General features: G+C 42.8%; 1 protein-coding gene and 1 non-coding gene across 7 annotated transcripts in view; one reads left to right on the plus strand and one right to left on the minus strand.

The window, feature by feature from the left end:
• Positions 1-24,599, plus strand: part of ELMO1 (engulfment and cell motility 1) — a 594,699-nt gene that overhangs the window by 83,899 nt on the left and 486,201 nt on the right. For 5 of the 6 annotated variants that reach the window (XR_004370726.2, XM_032758309.1, XM_032758304.2 and 2 more), the window contains exon 2: positions 22,349-22,499. Coding sequence is in view for 5 of the 6 variants with exons in the window: in XM_032758309.1 (XP_032614200.1) it covers positions 22,422-22,499 (78 nt within the window). In the remaining variant the exon portion in view is untranslated. Of the gene's footprint in view, positions 1-13,675; positions 13,767-22,348; positions 22,500-24,599 lie in introns of those variants that run through there. The other variant, XM_032758308.2, reaches the window with a different exon arrangement.
• LOC116809839 (U6 spliceosomal RNA) lies at positions 13,876-13,982 on the minus strand. The gene has a single exon (XR_004370018.1). It is a non-coding gene; the product is annotated as a U6 spliceosomal RNA (small nuclear RNA).

Consider the following 24,599-nt stretch of genomic DNA (forward strand, 5'->3'; position numbering starts at 1 on the left):
GTTTTCCATTCGGTGGGAATGGACAAGAAAACTGCTGTTGCGTTTCCATTCTCGGCAGGCTCAGATGGAAACGTGTGGGGGTGAGGAGCTTTCTGTCTGATAAAAGCTAAAAAGCTCACTTGCATTTCTAACCTTTGAAGTTATGACAGTCGTTCTTGACTGTTAAATATAATGACATTTGGACATCATCCAGGAATCGTTAACTGGTTCCAAGTGCCTTGACACAAAGAGTTTATAAAAACATTCTGAGCTCTGTTAAGAAGATGCTTCTGACCCACCTTCAATAGGATTCACTTTTTGTGTTATCTTTCTATCAATGGTGATAGAAAAGCCAACATCCTTAGCTGTCTGGCACCTGAAAAACAGGATGTATCCACAAAAGCACTCGAGTTTGCTCTGCTTCCTCAAGCAAAACTTGCCAAATTTTAAGATGGTGAAATGAGAAGAAGAAGAAATTTGTTTTTGGGTTGAATTTTCCCTATCTTAATTACAGAAAGTAAGTATTCTGAAAAAAAAAATTAAGCCAGAATTAAAGCATTAAAGCATGCCTTCTAGAACCTACAAGTTATTTTCCTATGTGTTAAAGGTTTTGAAAACAAGTGAAGAAGTCTCTTTCTCCCATTGGATGAACATTTAGGTATTTAGGTGAAAGCAAAAATGATCAAGTGTGAATAAAACTCTTCAGGAGATCTCTAGTTTAAGAATAAATATGTTTCAATATTCTTGCTTGTTGTCTGAAACTGGGAACAATTTTAGTCATAGATTTAACATCATATTTGGCAGAATACACTCAACCATGGGAGGGTCCCCTGTGTCTCTCTGGAGTCTCATTTTATATTAATAAAGGCATAGATGAAAACTGCTTGGAGTCTTTGGTTCTGAGGGAAACCCTGATTGAGGATTGAACTTTGGCCTGCTGAGAGCATGTCAGCCTTTGGCCCTATATTGGCCCAGGGATGGGGTATGGTGTGGGGGTATTGTCTGACTTCCGTGGGGAGAGGACTCCTTTATGTCAGAGAGGCCTAAGGCCCTGGCAGAATGTTAGTCAGAATTGAATTGAGAGAGGGATTCCTTAGGGATTTGCATTAGTCAAATGAAGAAGCATCGGTGAGAGTGGGTGGTGGTGACTGTGGGGGGTTAGAGTCCTTCTAGACCTAGGGTGTGATTTTCTACTGAACCCTTCCCTGGCTTCTTCAGTTTTCTAGTCACTTGGTTTAATTTTTCTCCCCTGATTCCTAAGCCCTGGAGGTGTCTTCCTTCTCTTTCAACTCCTACCAATGTTTAGATCTTATGGTCACGTGATTTCTGAGAATTTAACTTCATAGCTTATCTTCTTGTCTTCTGACTCAAAGGAAAGCATATTCAAGATTTATTTTTCCCCTTCTAGCAAAAAATGAAAGGGGAGAAGTGAAAGGAGGTAGATGTGCTTTAGAGTGATTTCAAGTAGCTGGGGGTAGAAAGGAAAAATGGAGAGGAAGAGAGACTACATTTCATGGTAGAAGCTTGGCATGTTTGGGCAACTGAGAGAGGGCTGGAGCCACTGACGCGGGATGGGGATAGGAGAGAGGAATGAGGTGAGGGAGAGAGAGATGGATGGATGCACGGAATGAGGTCTGGACAGGTGGGCCCTGGTTAGATCACACAGGCCTTTGTGGGCCATGTTAAAGACTTTGGATTTGAGCTTGAGAGCAGTGGGGAGCCACTGAAGGGATTTAAACAGAAGAGGTGTTTGAAAGTCTTTGTGGTTTCGACTTTGGAGGCTATGTGGAGAATAGATCTAAGGGCTCTTACAAAAGCCCAGCTGGGAAATGTTGGTTTGGCCTAGGGAATGTTTGTGAGGACTGAGTTGGATTGGTGGTGGCCTGGACATGGAGGGGAGGGAGAAGGAGTGTGAAGGACTCCTTGGTCTGGCACAAGCACCTGAAGTCATCAGAGGGCCCTGAAGTTGTCAGAGGGCCCTGAAGTCATCAGAGGAGACTAGTTCATGCTGTGGCAACAGCATCTTCAACATTTCAGGCCACTGCAACAGAGTTTGCAGTCTTGCAAAATCTGCTCTAAGTCCAAGTGACCCCCCAGGGCAGCTGTCCTCAAACTCAATGGTCTAGTCTGCCTTCCATATCAGTACAGGTTCTACCAAAATCACCGTGGCAAGGTAAGAGAGAACCTGGCTCTCCAGTGCCTCTGCCACTTCCACTCACATGTCTTTAGCCACAAGAGTCGTATATATGGCTGTGGCCTTATCCTGCAAGGGGGCTAGAAGTGCAGTCCCCTAAAGTGCTCAGAAGAGGGGAAGCAGGAAATCTGGTGTAAAGGTGTACCACAAAGCCATTTTCTAATGTGAGGAATCTGAAGGAAAAATAGCTTCTGGAGGAAAGAGTTCAGTTTTTTGATATGTTAAATCTGAGATGCTTGTGGGATAACTAAGTAGCTATGTCAAGTAGGCAGTTGGCTATTTGAGGGAGGGAGGGAGGAAGGAAGGAAGGAAGGAAGGAAGGTTGGTTGGCTTGGATTCAGGATACACATTTAAAATGTATCTATGGGATTGGGTGAGACTACCTAGAGACGATGCCTGGAGAAAGACAAGGACTCAGAAATGAGCCCTGTATTAGTTAGTCTAGGCTAAACTCTGTTGTGGGTCCAAGCAAACTTAAAAGTGCTAGTGGCTTATCACAGGCTTACCCATGCCAGATGTCCACTGGGGGACAGTGGGAGGCCCCATCATGTTATAACCGTACCATCTGAGCAGAAACTGTGTTTTGTGTTCAATGTCTTGTGCCCAATACCTAGAAGCATACCTGGTGGGAGGTAGTACCTGGCAACACCTGGCACAAGGATGTAATGGAGAATATATATATACACATTTCTATTGAGGTACAATAAAATCAATTTTCATTTAGTGATATTGACCAATGTATGTAGTCATGTAGCTATCACAACACAGTCAAGAAACAGACCATTTTAAAGCTTTCTTTTATTTTTTATTTTCTTCATGCTACCTTGTATAAGAGAAACAGACCAGTTTCATCACCCTAAAAAGTTTCCTTATGCCGCCTTGCAGACTCTGTTCCCAGCTCACCCCTGGCAACCACTGATAGGCTTTCTTTTTGTGTGTGTGGCTGGGTCTCTGTCTCCCAGGCTGGAGTGTGGTGGTGCAATCTCTGCTCACTGCAGCCTCCACCTCCTGGGCTCAAGAGATCCTCCCACCTCAGCCTCCCAAGTAGGGGGGACTTACCGGTGTGTGCTACCACACCTGGCTAATTTTTTTGTATTTTTTATAGAGACAGGGTTTCCCCATGTTGCCCTGGCTGGTCTCGAGCTCCTGAGCTCAAGCCACTCCCAAAGTGCTGGGATTACAGGCATGAGCCACTGTGCCTGGCTGATATAGTTTCTATCAATATAATTTTGCCTTTTCTAGAATTTTCTAGAAATGGAATCATATAGTATGTGGTCTTTTATAACTGACTTCTTTTATTTAGCATAGAGATTGGTAAACATTTTCTGTGAAGACTCAGATAGTAAATATTTTAGGCTTACAGGCAGGATGGTCTTTGTAGGATCTACCTACTCAGCTCTGCTGTTGGTAGTATGAAATGTGTACTGAATGGGTGTAGCTTTGTTCCAATAAAACTTTGATTACAAAAACAGGGAGAGGGCCGGATTTGGCTCATAAGCTAGAGTGTGCCAATATCTGATGCAGCATAATTCACTCTGGATTTACTTCTATTGTTACGTGTATCAGCAGTTTATTCTTTTTTATTGCTGAGTAGTCTTCCATTGTATGGATGATGTTTTGTTTATTCATTGACTGATGGACATTTGAGTTGTTTTGAGCTTTTGGCTTTTATGAATAAAGTTGTTATGAACATTCATACACCTATCTTTGTTTTCATTTCTCTTAGGTAAATCCCTAAGAGTAGAACTGCTCTGTCATATGACAACTGTGTATTTAATATTATTAAAAATGTACCAAACTGTTTTTCAAAGTCTTACTATTTATCAGCAATGTGTGAGAATTCTAGTTGTTCTAAGTTTTTATCATCATAATGAGTGTGTACTGAAGTAAATCTTATTAATATTCAAATGTCAATGGATGTAAATGTATCATTGAAAATATGTTGTGAGTATTGTCCAGTGTCACTCATATTTTAATGTGATTTTTTAAAATGACTCTTATTCTATCTCATAGTTTTGCCATATATTATTAAACTATTTTCTATTCTTTAATCTTAAGGTTTTTATAAAATTTTCCTGAGAACAATGTAGACACCACCTTTGTAGATGGCAGTTAATTCGGTGTGTTAGACTTACTGATAAGGGGGCAGAGCGCAATTTCTCTTTACACTTTGCAGTTACTGAAAACCACACAGGCCTTACAGTAGTAAGTTGGACTTACTTACAATACTCAGTTGGACTGAGTATTGGGTTGAAATCTTTGAAATGTGAGGAGCCTAATTTAATCTCACCTCTGAATAGGCAGCCACTTTAGTTCCTCCTGGGTGTACCAAGGACTACCCACAGGCAGATTCTGGATTTTTCTCCAAAAAGTTATGTATCTGCTGGACCCCTAGAGTTTTGTCTTTTAAGTGTGTGGCTGAACTAATTTTTACCTGGAAGAACTTTATGTAGATGTTTGAAATGTCAACCTTTTTTTTTTTTTTTTTTAAATTTCAGTTAAGTTTCATAAACTTTCACTTTAAGCCGTGTAACTTCCCAGTGAACTCTCTTGTACCTGAGTGAATTGATTTGCTATTTAGGTTCTTTGCCATAATAAGCTCATTAAATGCTGGGGCCTGTTACCAAAAAGTGATTCTTTCAGTTTTGAGTACTTGTTCTGAGGCTGTACTCTGACAGAGCAAGATGTCAATTAAGATTATTCCTTGTTAGTGGAAATAAAATCACCTTGTCTGCTTATAAAAGAATCTCTCTGTTCTTTCTCTAAGGGGAGGGAGAGTATATTCAACTCACACAAAGTTTATCAATTCATGAAGTGAAAAGGTAAAAGCTTAGAGGTCACGAAGAGATCCCCGTTTTACCAGACCGGAAATCATGATCCGAGCCAGGGGTATTTTTCCTGCAGAGCTGACTCTCAGAGGTAGTATCAAGTTGCAGCTTCTATCACAGCATCAAGAATGGAGTCTTTGTGGAGGCTGAAAATCTCAGGCCATAACTGATTCCTGTCCACAGAGTCAAAGTCAGAAGCAAGTTCACTGTGTCGCAGTCAGTGTTACACAAGTACAAAGTGAAAAGGTGTGACCGTGATCAATAATGGAAAAGTGCATAAAGCCTTTTTCTTCCTTGTGAACCAGCCTGGATTTGGCTTTCAGAGTCAGGGGTAATGTTGGCTGGCTCTTACTCGGTGCCGGGCACTGTTCTAAGCCTTGTGCATATTAAGGTCCAAAGAAGTTTAGGGTAATGGTTCAGAACACTGCCTTCAGATGGGCTAGATTGCTGACTAGCCAAATAAGTGACTAGTTTCCTCAGTGACTCCATCTACCCATGTTTAGGGTGGGGGTCATGATAGCACCTTTGTCACGGGGCTGTTGTGAGGACTGAATGTGTTAATCTATATAAACTCTTTAATAGGGTACCTGGCACAGGGTAAGTTATATAGGTGTGTTGGCTATTACTGTCATTTTAGTACTCATCCTAAGAAATTGTTGACATAGATACTGTGGTTTGCTCCATTTTACAGTTGAGTAAACTGAGGCACAGGGAGGAATTTTCCCAAAGCCACAAGGCTAGGAGATAGTGAAACTAGGATTAGAATACAGACAGTCAGAGTCCAATCAGTGGTTGTTAACTGCTGTAATCTGCTGCCTTCCTGCTTATTAGGAGAAAATGGCTGTGCATTTTTAGATGTAATCTTCAGTAAAGCAGATAGTCCTGCAAGGAAGGAGTAGGAAGGCTGTATTTGGCACTGACGGCTTGGACTTTACCACTGGTTCCTCCAGATGAGTCTCTACACCCATTGCCTTGATACTGGTCAACAAATTGGCCAAGACTCCATCTTCTGTTTGGGGTAGTCCTATCTCAGTAAATGACATCACCACATATTCTGTTATAGAAGCCATAATCCTGGGTCGTCAATGACTCCAGCTTCTCCCTCTTTGTCTATTATCAATTGTTTTGATTTTTTAAATAGCTTATAAATCCATCACCTTTTCCATCTCCATGACCACTCCAGCCCAAGTCACTGCCATCAGTCACTTTCTTACCAACCTACCCCGTCATCCTTGCCTCATGCCAGTCTGTTCTTCATGTAGGCAAAGGTAAAATGCAAATCCGGTCAGCTTGTGCCTGGGCTTAACACATTACCTGCTTTTACATTCCAGCCCAGGTCTGTCTTCCTCCAAAGTCTGTTCTCTTTTTTTTCCCCATCTTTCCTCTATAAAGTTTGTAGGAGTTGACCTTGATTTGAAAGGCTGAGAAAAGTAAGATTCTTAGGTGTCCAGTGGAATCTGGTTTTCTTTGACCTTACTCATCAAATTCACACCTCAGATAATTAGGCCCCAGAATGTGTACCCATTACCAGACCTGTCAGCAGAACTCAAGTGTTCCACATGGGTTTATAATATCTGGTATTTTTCTAGGCAAGGCAAAGTATATTGTAATAGTAAAATGATAAGATGCAAGATGGCCTTCTCTAATTTTTTTCACAATGGCCTTCATCAGTCTAGCTAGGGGTTTGTGTGTCTGTGTTTGTGTACTTGTTTTTATTGTCATTAGTTTGGTTTTGGCACAATAGAGTCCTTGTCAAAGCGGATATTAGCAGGTTGAGTTCCAAGTTTGCTAGAACTGAATGCAGATACAAAGCATTTGAAATGATCAGCATATTGTTAATGGAGGCTAGAGGAGAAATCAAAGTAAATTTTCAAAAGTATGAAATTAGCAAACTGCCAACACAGGGTTGGAAGTTTCTCTATTTCCCTCTTATCAGCTTTTAATCTGATCGTTTCCCAGAGAGTGCAAACAGGCTGTGGGGGAGCTCTCTGCCCATGCTAACTTGAGGGGAAAATGAGCATTAAAAAAAATTCATTCAGAATGTTATCCTTGGTATACTAGTGAGCAGATCAGCAACCCTAGGATGTAATCAATAATACTGGCTTTCAGAATAGAACCACAGACCACTTTCCCCCCAAATATGCACCACAGACTGCCATTTAGCACCTCAGATCTTATTTATCTATGCATTTGAGCAGGAACAAGTCTTTTTGTTCTTAAGCATGGCCCACTGGCTCCACTGTCATCTTGATGTTTGTGTGAAAAGCTCTCACAGTGTGGCCGTATGGCCATGCTGATAGCATGTACCCTGACTGTGTTTTATCTTAAACCAAACTGCAGCAAACTTGTGAGGGAGCTCAGATAAAAACTAGAAGGAAGAGATTTGTGTCATAAAATCCAGGGAGTTTTGGCAGAGCCTCCTAAGGGGAAAGAGATGAGAAGGAAAAAAATCTATAGGTTTGTTTGTCTTACTAGTGAGGATAGGGTTGTGGCTAATAACTAAAGAGATAAAATATCTACAACCCTGAAAATGGGGGAAATTTGTTTTTTTAACTGCATCTTTCCTGAGAAACATTCTGAGGTTCTGCTGTTTAGAGCCATGATAAGACAACCCTAAGAATGAAGCTGAGTAATCATTGTGTCTTAGTCTCCACTAAAACCACAGCTTCTGGGGGGCAGCTGGGCTGAGGTCTCGCCCGCAAAGCTCATTAGGCCCCAGGTGGATCATGCCTACTATAGCAGGGAAGGGTGTGATACCTGTGTTCAACCATCATATGGGCCACTGTTGATACTCCTGAAACCAAAGACAGGTTAGCAAGCGAAAAGCATAACACATTTATTTAATGAAAGTTTTATATGACATGGGAGCCTTCAGAAATGAAGACCCAAAGCCCCAGAAACAAAGACCCAAAGCCCCATAACTATTCTTATGCTTAGGCTTGATAAAGAATGGACAGCCATGTAGAGCTATGATTGGACAAAGGGTGTGACCTAATGGCGGTGTGACCTAATGGCCGTATGACCGAGGAGGAACCTCGGCAAGGGCTGTTGGTTCAGATTCTTATTGGTCTCTCTGTGTGGCATTTCTTCCTCCTGGATATAGGGCAGGACTCCTCTAGAAAGAGGGTCTTTGGGGAGAAGGAAGAAGGAAGAGAGTGACCTTCCTAGGTTTCATGGTTTACTTTGGTGGAGAGAGGTTCTAGTTTCTATGACTCACTTTGTGGAAGAGGATTTTTTTTTGTATTTATTATTCTTTTATTAAGATAAGTTAATGCTTAAAGGATTTTGTGAATTTGTCTTCCTATCCCTTGATCATTTTTCTTTTCTTTTCTTTTTTTTAAAATTATACTTTAAGTTCTGGGATACATGTGCAGAATGTGCAGGTTTGTTACACAGTTATACACGTGCCATGGTGGTTTGCTGCTCCCATCAACCCATCATCTATATTAGGTATTTCTCCTAATTCCATCCCTCCCCTATCACACAAGCCCCGGTGTGTGATGTTCCCCTCCCTGTGTCCATGTATTCTGATTGTTCAGCTCCCACTTATGAGTGAGAACATGGGGTGTTTGGTTTTCTGTTTTTGTGTTAGTTTGCTGAGGATAATGGCTTCCAGCTTCATCCATGTCCCTGCAAAGGACATGAACTCATGCTTTGGAGAAATAGGAACGCTTTTACACTGTTGGTGGGAGTGTAAATTAGTTCAACCATTGTGGAAGACAGTGCGGTGATTCGTCAAGGATCTGGAGCCAGAAATACCATTTGACCCAGCGATCCCATTACTGGGTATATACTCAAAGGATTATAAATCAATCTACTATAAAGACACATGCACATGTATGTTTACTGTAGCACTATTCACTATAACAAAGACTTGGAACCAACCCAAATGCCCATCAATGATAGACTAGATAAAGAAAATGTGGCACATAGACACCATGGAATTTTGTTTTTTATGAGTTGCTTCAGGGGTGAAAGAGAGATGGGAGAAAGGAGAGCAGTAGAGGTCAGAGAGACCTTGGTTCTGAGACCTTCCAGTCTTCTTTAGTTCAGAGTACTCAGCATGCCAAAGCTCCATACTTTGGGGTATTGATTGTTTTCTAAACCCCAACACTACCTTCTGTCTATTTGCTGGGAGGATCAGACAGAAAAGGACAGATGTCACTCTACAAGGCTGGAAGAACATACAGTTGGGGAAGTTGTGCAGTAACAGTGGGGCAGATCCCCCTCTGTGCAGAAGCTCCCCTGTGGGCCCTCTTAAAGCACTCAGCCGCCTCATAACTCAAGATGACATCTGTTTCTCCTTGGAGAGAAAGGATTTAGGACAAGTTGAGTCCCGGTCACCTTCGTGTACTCGGAGAACTTTCCTGGAGGACTAGACCTGTGGTCAGGAGAGAAACTGGTTGTCTTATTTTCCATCAGGGCATCTGCTCAGGCAATTCTCTGTGACTTCCTGCCTTTGCAATGTAGGTCAATCCTTCCAGAATCTTACCCTAAATTTCCCCCCTCCAATTTCTGTCAACACAATCATTCACCTAGAATCTTTTCTACGCCCTCAAAACTTCAAATCTAAAAACTCCCTGAACTTAAAGCAAAGTTATTATTTCCTTTCTAGTGCCATAGCTGTTTGTCCAATTCTGTTATGATGCTTACAGCAAAAGGAATTCTCATGCAGTGTGGCTTCTGTGTGTTTCATGAGACTGGACTACAGATGTGTTTCCTCAGTTTCATTTATCCAGCTACCCCATGTCTGGCAAATGATAATACCAGGTCAGGCACTACTCTAATTGCTATATCGATATTTTATCTTCATAATAATCCCATGAGAAAGGTACCTATGTCATTCCAGTTTCACAGATGAGGATACTGAGGGTCAGCATGTTGTGTAACCTGTCCAGAGTCACAGCGTTTTCAATGTGGGTGAACCAGGATTAACACCCAGGCCAACAACTGACCCCAGAGCCCTCATAAAAGTCTGTGCTCCTCTGGGAATAAGGATGTCAGGCCGGGAGAAAAAGGCAGAGCCTAATGGTATTCTGTGAGAGGCGGCCATGCGGCATTGCATTATGCATCAGAATGACTAATTCTGTGTACGAGGGTTGTCAGGTGAAACCCAGTGGAGGCACAGCCCAGAGTTCTGCAGGGGCCTTCACTGGTAATCTGATGCAATCAAATGTCCTAGGGGTGGTAGTTAGAGCTCTGCTGTTGCTGTAGAGAGGCCCGAGAAAGAAGTTTCACATATTGTTTTTTGATCAGCAGGTTTGGAAACTTTGAATGTTTGGCTCACAGGATGGTGGAAATGCTCCAGCACTTCCTGTGGCCTCGAGTCTGGGTTCTGCGATAGGGAGCTGGGCTCGAGCCTTGCCTCCTCCACCGGGGACTGTCTGCACACATCACCAAGTGACAGGGCTTGCTGGGAGGAAGGGAGCAGCCACTGGCATTACAACAGCTGAAAAGGAATTTGAAAAGCAAATATCCAGAAAACCAGAACAAGGGAGGAAGTGTGTGCATTAGTTTGCAAAATGATGAACTTTCCAGTTGAAATGCTGATTCCCAAAGTGCAAGAGAGCTTGGAGTGAAGGGAAGAGAGCGAGTGGCTCAGCTCAGGTCTCATCCTGTTTTTGAAAGATTTTTTCCAGGAGGAAAAGGAATCTGGAATAGGCCCTGCTCTCTCCTCTCAGCAGCTCCCTTTCTATTTCTGTCCAGTGGGAACAAATGAATAGCTGCTGCTTGAAGAAATGCCGGAAGGTTTTCTGTGCAAAGAATTCTGGATTTTAAAAATGCATCACTGGCTTGAGTAAACCTTCACATTTGTAATTTTAATCTTTGAATTTGGTTTTAAGGAAAGAGTGGTTCATTTATTCATTCACTTGTCTGAAAAATATTGAGTTGCTCTTTACCATGCTGTCTGATCAGGTCTGGAACAACAGAGATGAGTAAGATATGAGTCTTCCTCTCGGGGAACTCATATAAACAAATAGGATAAGGTATGGAAAAGTGCTCTGGTAGGTCACTGTAAGCACCTAAGAAGACGGATTCAGGGCAGTTACTTCTAGCACGGGAGGCTGTGAGGTCAGGGAAATCTTTAAGAGGAGCTGGTGCATGAGATTGGCATTGAAATCTAGATGGGAATTTTTGAAGCAGACCCAATGGAAGGAAAGGACATTGGAGGTAGAGAGAACATTATGAACAAAGACAGGGTGAAAGCAAGAGGTGAAGCCGACTGGGCTTCTGGGTTGGGTGGGGACTTGGAGAACTTTTGTGTCTAGCTAAAGGATTGTAAATGCACCAATCAGCACTCTGTGTCTAGCTAAAGGTTTGTAAACGCACCAATCAGCACTCTGTCAAAACAGACCAATGAGTGCTCTGTAAAACGGACCAATCAGCTCTCTGTAAAATGGACCAATCAGCCAATCAGCAGGATGTGGGTAGGGCCAGATAAGGGAATAAAAGCAGGCCACCTGAGGCAGTAGCAGCAACCTGGGTCTCATTCCAGGCCGTGGGAGTCTTGTTTTTTTTCACTGCTTGCAATAAATCTTGCTGCTGCTTATTATTTGGGTCCCTGTTATCTTTATGAGTTGTAACACTCACTACGAAGGTTTGCAGCTTCGCTCTTCACTCTTCAAGCCAGGGAGACCACGAACCCACCGGGAGGAAGAAACAACTCCGGACGCCCTACCTTTAAAAGCTGTAACACGAACGGCGAATATCTGCGGTATCACTCCTGAAGTCAGGGAGACCACGAACCTCCCAGAAGAAAGAAACTCCGGATGCATCTGACCATCTGAAGGAACAAACTCTGGACACCATCTTTAAGAACAGTAACACTCACTGCGAGGGTTCGCGGCTTCATTAAGTCAGTGAGACCAAGAACCCACCAATTCTGGACACAAAAGGACCTTGGCAGGCTCAGGAAATGGCAAGCCATTTATGAAGAAGGAAGAGCTAGCAAACGTTGGTCTCAAGTTCTCTAGTTCTTTACCCAGAGAATAGCTAGCTGCAGGTGATCCTGATTTAGTCTGGGGGTTCCTTTACGCAGTGCCACCAGCAGCTGCTGCAAATGGACCATTGACAGTCTTAAGGTAGAACCAGTTTTCCATGTCTGGCTTACAGAGCCATTGGATGTGCGTGGGGTTTGGGGAGCAGGGACTCGTTGGGTGGGGGAGGATGCACTGGTGGTACCTGGATGCAGGCTGTGAAAGTTTTATATCCTAGAGGTCCCAAGTCACCACAGATTTAAAGCAGGAAGTGAGATGTTCAAATGATCACAAATGCAAGTATTCTGTTTCTTTTACTGTTTATCTTCTGTTGCTTTGCACAGTAGAAGTTGCAGTTAATAGAATTTTTACTGTGCTCTGAATTGGAAAGAGTTACTCAAAAGAATTGGGCTACTTTCCTGGAGACAAGCCCATAGATGCAGGTGGTGATAATTCAATATGGGACTAACGGAAAGTTTTCTCTGCCACTTTCCATTACATTTCTGGCCAAGACTGTTTAGCGATTCTTTCTGAGAAACCGAGGAGGCAAATAGTCTCAAAGTATGTCCTATGAGAAACGTGTGCCGCAAGATGTTTTATTAAAAAAAAAGCTTTCTGGAGAGATACATTTGGGAAATATTGTAGATTGCATATGGACATTTCACAGGACACGTGTTACGTTAAAGGCCCTGAGAAGTCCTGCAGTAAAGGAAACTTTCAAAAGAATGGCATAGAGCCCAGCACAGTGGCTCATGCCTGCAATCCCAGTACTTTGGGAGGCTGCAGCAAGAAGTATCCTTTGAGCTCAGGAGTTCGAGACCAGGTAACATAGTGAGACCTCATCTCTATTAAACAAAAAAATGGCATAGTGGTTACGAACATGAGCTATCAAATCAGATATGTAGATTACATTCTGGCTGGGTTCCGTATGTGGATGTGAGACTTTGGGCAAGATAGTTCATATCTTTACATCTTCGTTTCCTTGTCTATAAAATAGGCTAGTAATGGTACCTTATTCATAAAATTGTCTCTAAAAGTATATAGTAAGTGAACTAGTGAGTTATTAGTGGATATTATTCTATTCAGTGTTTTCCAAGAATCCTGACTCTTTATTTTTGCATTGCATTTATAAATAACTCAGAGAAGCGGTGCTGTGTGGGAAATGCCGGAGTGAGACTAACTCCTGCAATCCATGCGTGACTTCTGATAGCAGTCCCGCAGAGGAAAGGCAGCCCCTAGGTGCTGAGCGCTACGTCGCAGATGTGGACTTGCAGCTATATGAAGCTCTAGAATTGGGGAGTAAAAGACAATTTCCTCTTAACTGCAAGGTTAGAGTGTGTAACTTCAGTCTGTTTTGCCTTCCAGTCGTTTAATGACAAGTTTGGAACTCAGGGCCATAAACAGATATGGTTAGGTTGATATATTAGGAGTTTTTCAATTGTAAGTGACAGAAACTGAACTCAAGCTCATTTAGCATAATGAAGAATTTATTAGTTTGTCTATCTAGGAAGGATGTTAGGGTAGTACAGAGAACTGAAGGAAAAGTGTTAGGAAACTCAATAGAAACTGAACACAGCTAGGCCTCCCGTCATTGTTCCCTTTTGAATGTCTTCCTCTTGACTTGTCTTTGCTTCTCCTTGCCTCATTCTTTCCTGTTGTGGATGACCTTTCCGCATGGAGGGAGCGTGGCTGCAGACAGCTTCAGCTTCAGCTTCATCCCCAGCAGAAGGCAAGAACTCCTGGTGATCTACCTGCCTCGTCCCTGCAAAGTGCTAGGATTGATTACAGGTGCGAGCCACTGCCACTAGCTAACAAACTTAAGAGATCCTTATTAAGGATATTTATACTAGGTTGGATCACATTTATTGCAAATTTTTTTTCCGATTGTTATTCGTGTTTAAATTTTTAAAATACTTTCAATTAATATATAAAAATTACACATGGGTCATGCTAATCTTCTCTGTATTGTTCCAGTTTTAGTATATATGCTGCTGAAGCGAGCATTGTCTTTAAATTTTTATAAAGGTTTTTGGAATTCAGAAGTTTTTAAGCTTGCTTGTATCAAATCATCAGGCTCTTCTTTGATGCTTTCTGCCTTTTGTGTTTTATTAGTTTGCTAGGGCTGCCATAAAAAAGTACCACAGACTGGGGTGCTTAACTAACAGAAATGGGTTTTCTCACTGTTACGGAGGCTGGAAGTCAGAGATCAAGGTGTTATCAGTGTTGGTTCCTTCTGAGGGCTTTCTCCTTGGCTTACAGATGGCTCTTCTCCCTGTGTCCTTAGATGGTCTTCCCTCTGTACCTTCTGTGTTCAGATTTCCTCCTCTTAAAAGAATAACAGACAAACACGCTGTATTAGGGCCCGGCCTGAAGACCTAATTTTAACTTACTTCTTTCGAGGTCCTGTCTCCAAATACAGCTACATTCTGAGCTACTGGGGATTAGGATTTGAACATACAAATTTTGAGGGGGGACACAATTCACCTATAACAGTTCTCATACTAAATAGGCCTCTATCGCCCTGAGAGGATTTAAGGATTTGAAGGAAGTCATTTAAACTAGTTAAGATTTAGTATCTTCATTAATTTACTGCAAATAATAACACCTGTCACTCAGGGCTGTGAAGAAGAGTGAGTAAAGTGCATGTCCACGGTGCCCAGCCCCATGCCTGCTCTGGGCTCCTGCCCGCCACTCCTTCTGGCAGCTGTCCCCTAGCCTTCATGATGTCAATGCCAGACACTGGGAAAGCAAAGACTTTTCTCTGCAAGTTTCCATTATATTGCAAGCCAACCATAACTAATAGCACTTTTCCCCACCTGTCAAGTAAATGGGCTGAATTGTTGCTAAGATTAGCATATATGGCTAACGTATACAGAAAGTGAAATACTGAGCCTCCACACTGGATTCCATTCTCTGTTTATTCTCTTTCTGCTGAGTGCTTGCATGTTTTGTTCTGAACACACCGTGTTCCCTCATTTCTGAAGCCGCAAACTTCCTCTTAGGCCCCGGGCTGTCTTCAGAATGGCCATCAGGTCCCTGATATGGGAACCTGAAATGACACCCCCACTATATACCCATCCATCCAGACCCTCCAGTGTAGGGCAGGTGGGGGGGACATGTGCCCACCACTGCTGCTCCCATGGGAAACAAAGACTGGCTTCAGCAAACCTGGACACTCATACATCCTGAATAATGTCAGCTGACAGCACCACCGACTTCATGTATTCTTTGACCTAGACACTAAAGGTATTGAGACAATTTCAGTCTGTTTGGCTTAAGAAGGATGGTAGCATAAAGAGAAGAGCAAAACTTTTACCCAAAGCCTTTTTCGGTAGCCCCTCGTGAGGTTCAGTGTACCATGCAGGGCGGTGTTCTCAAAAGTGAAGACTAGGCCAAGTGCGGTGGCTCACGCCTGTAATCCCAGTACTTTGGGAGGCCGAGGTGGGCGGATCGCCTGAGGTCAGGAGTTCGAGACCAGCCTGGCCAACATGGTGAAACCCCATCTCTACTAAAAATACAAAAATTAGCTGCACAAGGTGGTGCCTGCTTGTAATCCCAACTACTCGGGAGGCTGAGGCAGGAGAATCACTTGAACCTGGGGGGCGGAGGTTACAGTGAGCCGAGATTGTGTCACTGCACTCCAGCCTGGGCGACAGAGTGAGACTTTGTCTCAAAAAAGAAAAAGAAAAAAAAAATGTGACTAGAGGGCTCCAGGAAGACAGCAGGGCCAAGAGGGAAGGCTGCTTTCAGTGGGTGATCCTCCTGAAGCCCTTTCCCTTTCTGCCTAACCTAATGCAAGGCGAAAATGTGGTCTATGTCTTTTTCTATCAAAGACAACTCAACATTAAAAATATGACATGAACAGCTCTGTTTCCACTATCCCCATCATCATTATAAACCCATTATCCATCATCAGTAGATAATGACTGTTAGCGGGGCAGAGGACAGCTTTCCTGGGGAGGAAGGAAGGGGCTGAGGAGTGGAAGCAGATCGTTTCTCCAGCTGTTTGGTGTTTCTCTCCCATTGATCTGCCCTGGCCTCCACTGGCTCATCTGTTGGGCTTGTGAGTGCAGTGGGGGAGGGGACACACACGGTTCACCAGGGCAAGTGTGTTCGTTTCCTCAACACACAGCTTCTACAGGAATGGCCATACAGGCTAATTTTTTTCTCAGTAGGGTTTACTGTGCAACAGAAAGACTAGACAGAGCATTAAAAGGTTCAAAGCCATTGCAGTCACCCAAAACTAAAACTATATAGGAAATTCAGAAAAAACAAAAAGTGATCAGTTATTTGGGAGCTTTGTGGAACTGAAAGAGTTAATTAAGATGTATGGAAAAACCTGTAGAGATGTAGCAGATCTTTAAGAGATTACAGCAAGAGGCCTCTTGAACTTGGGGCATAGAACAATGTGTAGAGAGAAAAGTTTCTAGGTGGGAGTCAAAGCGATTTCTGTCTGTCGTCTTCAAAATGCCACCCAAGCTAGGGAGAGATTGAGTAGAAGAGTGGGCTTGTTCACGGGTTATAGAGTCAGATGTTACTGCTATACAGACTTCAGTACCTAACTCTAGAAAAAGTGATTCCTCTTTATTTAATCCACTCAACTATAAACACACCATTTAACATGCATATCGAGGTGATAGAATCTTAATATTAAACATGGAACAATCCCATATTTTTGGAATGGAATAAAGTCAAGCCAGTAGGCAAGCAGGAATGGTATAGCATTCTCCACCCATTCTTTACCCACCACCTGGGATTTGATAGTGACTTTGGAAGGCATGATGATTAGAATGTCTAGCCACCTGCCTAGACTTCTCTTTTGTTTCTCCCTTTAATGGTTCTTAAATTTTAGTTTGTATAATAATTATTATACCCGGCTGCCTACACAACTTCTTATAGCTTGTATTTTACTGGGCAATTTAAGTAATATTAGGTTATCTACTTTGGTAATTTTGACAACACTAGGCTCAGTACTGCTGGTAGCTCTAATGAGATGTTCATTGAGGAGGGGATGCATTCATACAACAGCTATGTGTTAAAATGCCTGCCTGCCACAGCCCTGAGTCTGTAACTGAATGCGATGTGGACCTTGCCCTTAGAGTACTCCAGATGTAGTGGGGAGAAGTTGACAAAGGGAGTCCAATAACCCCAGAGTTATGCTGGGGGAAGCATAGGACACCAGGATGCTGACTTTGTTGGCTGAAGATTATAGAATGTATTTCCTTCTCAGTTATACCTCACCAAGAGGAGTTGGGCTTGTATGCTGATCTTTCTAGGAGAGCCTGATGAGACCATGTGCCTTGTGTCCAGTTCAAGGATGGGATAGATTGCCCTGATCATCAGTAATCTGCCTAGAGGATTTGCTAGCTTACCACCTGTATTAGTCCGTTTGCATGCTGCTAATAAAGACATACCAGAGACTGAGTAATTTATAAAGGAAAAAAGGGGTTTACATGGACTCAGTTTCACGTGAATGGGAGGCCTCACAATCATGGCAGAAAGCTCTTACATGGCGGCAGACAAGAGAGAATGAGAACCAAGTGAGAGGGTGTTCCCCTTATAAAGCCATGAGATCTCTTGAGGCTTATTCATTATAAGAATAAGAATAAGAATACCATAAGAATAGTACCATAAGAATAGTATGGGGGAAACTTCCCCTGTAATTCAGTCATCTCCCACCGGGTCCCTTCTACAACACGTGAAAATTTGTCCAGACTGAGGGGAGGGGACTGTTGACCTCTAGAGGGCAGAGGCCAGGGATGCTGCTAGCTGTCCTGCAATGCTCAGGGCAGCTCCTACAGCAAAGAAGTATGGCCCCAGCTGCTAATTGTGCCAGGAATGAGAAAGCCCAGGCTAGAATTTAGAACCTTTCTTCCCTAAATTTCATCAGAAGTAACAGTGATTACATATAGAAGCCTTAGGTGCTGTTTTCTTGTGAAAATATAAATGTAAGAGGATAAAGTCTGGACTTCTGAGGATAAAATATGAAGTAGATTATCCATTCTGCAATTGTGCACCTGGCTGTACCCCAGAGAAGTCTTGCTATGCCCCCCTCCCTTTCTCTTGTGGTTTGTTAATGTTGGGGAAAACTGATGAGGTCTAATTGGGCTTGGTTAAGTGAATTCCCAAGGGGAAGCCTCCTTGCTCCTTTGCTCTCTCAATGGCTGCTTTGTGTACAGTTCCCCTCTGACTCTCCACTGGAGCCACGTTATTGTATTCTCACCTGTTCAACAGGTTTTCCCTGAATGGTCTGAGAAATAAATACCAGTTAAAGGGGTAGAAAAACAAGCTTGGCCTTTGATTCCTAGAAGGTTAGATGACCTCTTTTGCTGTAATTCTAGACGATTTTATGTAGAGGTGGGGGCAAGGTGCTTAAAATGCATTTTTATTTTTATTATTTACTGCCTTAACTCCTAAGATTGTGTATGCTTTCTTTTGAATAGTGTTAGCTAAAATTCACACAGTCTCTTTGCACATTAGAGCCTGCTTTCTTAATTCTTATTCTAGGGTATGTAATTGAACTTGGATGTTGGACTGAAGTAATGTAGCACAGATAAAATGGATTGTTCTTAGAGCTCTCAAGTATTCCAAGAGCATACAGACTGTGGAGAGGAAGTCCGAAGTACAGATTGTTTGCTTGCATTTGCACATAGAAGACACTATAATTACTTAACAAGTCCCTACTGTTGGAGATTCAATTGTTTTCAGGTTTTGAGAATTATAAACAAATTGGCATTGCTATGGTTAATAATTATTTCTTGAGGATAACATCCTAGAAAATTAAAATTACTCAAAGAGGATGCGAAATTTTAAGGCTTTTCATATAGTTTGCCAAAGGCCCTCTGGAAAGCTGTGCTGATTTACACTCTGAATAGGTGTGCAGGGACACACAGCTTCCTTCTTTAGAAGTCACAAACCAAGAGGTGTGGTGGAAGTGTCGAGGGGGTCAGGAGTTCTCTGAACACATTCACTTACTATTCTTGCCCTTACTTGGCTTCAGCAAGTCACCTGTTTCAGGAACATAACAGGCATGCTCCTGCCTTGGGGCCTTCGCACTTGCTGATTTTTTGGCCTAGAACCTGATTTCTCCGGACATCCATGGGGCCCCCATCCTCACCTCTCAGATGTCTTTTTTTTTTTTATTTTTTATTTTTTTGAGTCGGAGTCTTGCTCTGTTGCCCAGGCTGGAGTGCAGTGGCATGATCTCGGCTCACTGCAAGCTCCGCCTCCTGGGTTCATGCTATTTTCCTGCCTCAGCCTCCCGAGTAGCTGGGACTACAGGCGCCCACAACCACGCCTGGCTAATTTTTTGTATTTTTAGTAGAGACGGGGTTTCATGGTGTTAGCCAGGATGGTCTTGATCTCCTGACCTTGTGATCCGCCCGCCTCGGCCTCCCAAACTGCTGGGATTACAGGTGTGAGCCACCGTACCCGGCTTGAGACAGAGTCTCGCTCTGTTGCCCACGCTGGTGTGCAGTGGTGCGATCTCGGCCCCCTGCAACCTCCACCTCCCGGGTTCAAATGATTCTCTTGCCACAGCCTCCTGAGTAGCTGCGATTACAAGCACCACCACGCCAGGCTAATTGTTGTATTATTTAGTAGAGATGAGGTTTCACCATGTTGGCCAGGCTGGTCTTGAACTCCTGGCCTCAAGTGATCCACCTGCCTCAGTCTCAAAGTGTTGGGATTACAGGCGTGAGCCACCGCACCTGGCCTCAGATGTCTTTACTCAGGTGCTGCCTTCTTGGTGAACCTTTCTCTGATTTTCCTGTTTAAAATTGTATTCCTGCCCCTCCCACACTGGTAGAGGCACAGGCTTCAGTTTCCTTCGCTGCTTGATTTTTCTTCATATCCTCTGTTGCTAACTCCCAGATTTGCTGCTGTATATCCCCAGCACGGGGAATAGACCTGGCACTGAGCAGAGGCTCAATAATTATTTGTTGAATGAGTGACTAAACCACTGCTTTGTAGACTTGCTCTTGCTGGTTACCACTGATTAGCTTCTCAGCAGGCTTCCCTAATCATCTTTGGCCAAAGGAGTAGCGGTTTTGTTTTGGTTCATTTCCTTTACTTGTCAGCTGCACTGAAGTTAGTTATTTATATAACTGCTGGTGTTGCTGAGGCTTCCATTATTAACTCTGCTATCTCTATTGTCTCAGTAATGTCCAGCTACTGCTGAGATCTGGGGTAGTAACTCACAAGGCCTACTCTAGTCTGGTAAAGGACCAAATGCACATGTTTAAGATCTTCGTTACAGATACCAATTTCTCAAAAAAGACAGAGAACCCAATAGAAAACGGGCAAATGTTTGGATTGTTCACAGAAAGGGAGCATGTGTCTTTTCCTCTTTATGTTCAGCCTCACTCACAATAAGAGAAATATAATTTTAAAATACATGAAGATTTTATTTTTCAACGTCAGGTTTGCAAAAATTCATTCTGTTGGTGAGGCTGGGTGTAAATAGGCAACCTCATACAAGTCCAGTGGAGAGAAATTTGGAAATGGCTATCAATATTAACTGTATCTGTGTTTCGACCCAGCAGTTTTACTTCTGTGAATCTATTGTAAGGATGTACTTGCATATGTGCAAAATTAGTTGTATATAAGTTTATGGATCATGGTTTCGTTTATGACAGCTAAACTTAAGAAATCACCCAAATGGCCCACAGCAGGGGACTGGTTCATCAAATAGGACACATCCACACAATGAACTACTATGTAGCTGTAAAAAGAATCAGGATGCTCTCTTTGTACTAACATAGAAGGATTTAGAAAATATACTAAAAGAAACAAAAAGAATGCTCCCTTTTGGCCAGGCATGGTGGCTCACACCTGCAATCCCAGCACTTTGGGAGGCTGGGGAGGGCGGATCACCTGAGGTCAGGAGTTCGAGACCAGCCTGGCCAACATGGTGGAACCCTGTCTCTACTAAAAATACAAAAATTAGCTGGGTGTGGTGGTGTGTGCCTGTAATCCTAGCTACTTGGGAAGCTGAGGCGGGAGAATCGCTTGAACCCAGGAGGTGGAGGTTGCCTTGAGCTGAGATCATGCCCCTGCACTCCAGCCTGGGCAACAGAGGGAGACTGTCTCAAAAAAAAAAAAAAAAGAAAAAGAATGCTGCCTTTTATATAAAGAAAGTGGAAAGTGTAATAATATATTTTTGTATTTGCCTTCTATACTGAAGACATTTTGGAGGGATACCTAATGACTTTGGATAACTGGAAGGATAAGAAGTGAAAGCAGATATTGGGCTGGCGGGTGACACTGGGAGAAGAGACTCTACACTGTCCGTCTTTGTACACACAAACACACACACACAAGTTTGTATCACATGATTGTTAACAAAAAATTAATTTTAAAAAGAAATGGGGCTGGGCCAGGTGGCTCACACCTGTAATCGCAGCACTTTGGGAGGCCGAGGTGGGCAGATCACCCAGAGTGCGAGACCAGCCTGGCCAACATGGCCAAACTTTGTCTCTACTAAACATATAAAAATTAGCCAGGCGTGGTGGTGGGCCCCTGTTATCCTAGCTACTTGGGAGGTTGAGGCAGAATTGCTTGAACTCAAGAGGTGGAGGTTGCAGTGAGCCAAAATTGCGCCACTGGGCAACAGAACCAGGCTCTGTCTCAAAAAAAAAAAAAAAAAGAAAAGAAATGGGCTAGCCTGGGAAGAGGCAGCAGAGGATAATGGTTACCTCCTTTGTGTAAGAAGCACAATTCATTCAATTGAGAATTCAAAGTCTGTTCTGAATGCCATTCAGTCCACATCTGTACATTTTCTGCCCCACCCTCCACCGAAGGTGCATTGTGCAAACCGACCATGGGGAGGGAGTATGGGTGTGCATGTGTGTGAGCTCTCAGGGTGTTTCTCCTTCTTCATGATATCCTGGTTGCTATAGTGCGGAGGTCTATTTGTGACACACAGAAAACACTTTAAAGAAACACTGCTTCCTGGCCATGACTTCTTGGGCAATCTGTCCTTCCGCAGACTGTTGAGTGCCAGACGTTTACATGCATGTCTGGACAGAGAGTGAGCCTGGCTCATTCAGACCCTGGGCACCATTCGGAGCAGAACTCAGTGGTAAGGAACAGCTTTTTTTCCACTGAAGATTTGCGCAAGCCGTGCCCCCACAGGGCAGCGTCTCCTGGTGGCTTTCATTCAAGGGCGTTGGCAAGGGCACCCCCATCTTTCTTCTTTCCTCAGGAGCCCATTGTACCGTTGGCTGCGCCCCTGCACCTTCAGCACCCAGGCACCAAGGGGAGCCGTTTTTCATACCAAACCACCAGTGAAAACAGGAAGTGATGAAGCAAAATTCACCCTGCATCTGCACTGAGTGACTTCTCTTTTTTTTTCTGTCATTCCTCATTAGGTACAGACACGTGCGGCCGTTTACGCTGTAGGATCCCCAGTCCCACTGGCTTTGAACATTTTGGGGACTTACAATGCCGCCACCCGCGGACATCGTCAAGGTGGCCATAGAATGGCCGGGCGCCTACCCCAAACTCATGGAAATTGATCAGGTTAGTAACGTGACAGCATTGGGTGTCTTATTTTCAGTTTCCTTTCTACACTGGAATTTTCACAGACTTTGGATAGCTCAGTCTTCTCCCTTTCTCTCTCTAGCTGTGTTGAAAAATCTGTGCAATAATAGTTGCAATGTAGCTTGATTTCTGTAGCACATATAGTGATGGATGGGGTTTTTATACTCTTCCAGCATCCACTTGGATTGTGTCAATACAGGATTTGTATCTGAAGCTAGGAAGGAGGTGGGAGGGATAAGTGGATCGAGCCCTGGGCAGTTGACACAGTGGAGGCTGCCCCATCCCTGCCTTGCCATGACACATGAATATGTGCAGATTGTTGGAACACAGGCAAGACAAAACTTAATTTTTAAAATCCTTTTTTTTTTTTCATTTTTTGCAGAAGCAGCCAAATGCATTGGTACTTTGTTACATTAATAGCTTTATAATGAAATTATTATAGAGGGGTTCAGTCTTGGATTTCAGCCAATTGTAATTTTTATTTTTAGTGTAATTCATTATGTGTCTAGCATATTGTCTGCCATGTAGTAAATACTCAACAAATGTTTATTGAATTAAAAAATATTGAGAAGACTTATAAAAGTGGCTTGACCCATAAAGGCATCCTTTAACTTGAATCTTGAGAATTGCATGGTGTGATTCTCAAGCACTGTTTGATTATAGGTTATCTCAGAATGGTTACTTTTGTCCTCACTTTACTGTAGTCACTCTAGAGCAAATGATTTAAAGAATAAAAGGTTAAGACCTAATACATACTTACAGGTTTTATAATGTATATAATATAGGGTTCTGGATGGCTTTCTACATTTTCAAAATTACAATAACCATGGCAACTCCAATCTTTATGTTCTCTATACTATTTTACGATTATGATTTACAATTTTTTTCCTGGTCAGATTTTATTATCTGGTGGCAGATCAATGCAAGAGTTACATGGAATTGTGTGAATCCAAGAGAATCATTAAAATGAATTATACGGGTCAGATCAGAATTAATTGAACTTAAACTCAAATGTAAGAAAGGGTAAATTTTTGGGATTTTTGTTAAAAAAGCTGTCATCAGACCACACATCATTGTCATTTTAACTGCTCTCTGAGGTAGTTTTCTACTGACTCAAGAAGGAACCTATACAAATAGAGAAAAGTAGAGATGCCTAATAGTTTCAGATACATTTGAGTCAGGCAACAGATGCTTGTCTGCTTTCATGTGTGGTTTGAGCTGCTAGTTAAAATTTACCTTAAGAAAATGTTTGGAGATACTTGGTGCAGACTAAATGTAGTTTGGATTAGGTTTGGCCACAGCCTAAGAGACGAATGGCTTCAGTGAGATAGAAGTTGGTCTCACACACGTGTAGAGAGGTCCCGAATGCCCCGCAGTGGCATGCAGTCGGGCCCTCTGTCTTGTTGCATTGCCCTTCTCAATCTGTGGGGCTTTGGACCACATGCTTGGGCATCACCTGAAAGCACATTAGAAATGCAGAATCTCTGGTCTTATTCCAGACCTCCTGACCCGAGTCTGCATTTTAACAAGATCTCCAGGGTATCCCTGTGTGTAGTTCAATCTGAGACGTGCTGAGCTGGATACCTGATGCCCAAGCCCGGGTACTAATCAGAACTACCCAGGCACTTATTCGAAATAACTGTTTTCAGTGGTCCCATCCCAAGAGACTCTAACTTAGTGGTTCTGGTAAACTGTTTAATTTTGATTCTGCCATGGTCAGTGCAGTTTGGGAACCTCTGCTTTAAGACAGCAGCTCTTGATAGACAGTCCTCCTTACCTGTGAGGTTAGTGTAGTGTTCTCTGCCTTTGGAGATGGCCTTTGCTATGTGTGTGTTTTAATATATATATTTTGAAATTATCTTTATTTTGGAATAATTTTAGATTTACAGAAAATTACAAAGATTGTATATGCTTATATTTATACCCTTTTTCCAGTTTCCCCTCATGTTAATATCTTAATCTTGGTACATTAGTCAAAACTAAGAAATTGACATTGGTACATTACATTACCAACTTTATTTGGATTTCACCAGATTTTCCACTAATATCCTTATTCTGTTCGAGGATCCAACCCAGGGA

This window comes from Hylobates moloch, unplaced genomic scaffold (assembly GCF_009828535.3).
Source record: "Hylobates moloch isolate HMO894 unplaced genomic scaffold, HMol_V3 SCAFFOLD_1, whole genome shotgun sequence".
NCBI classification, from domain to species: Eukaryota; Metazoa; Chordata; class Mammalia; order Primates; family Hylobatidae; genus Hylobates; species Hylobates moloch.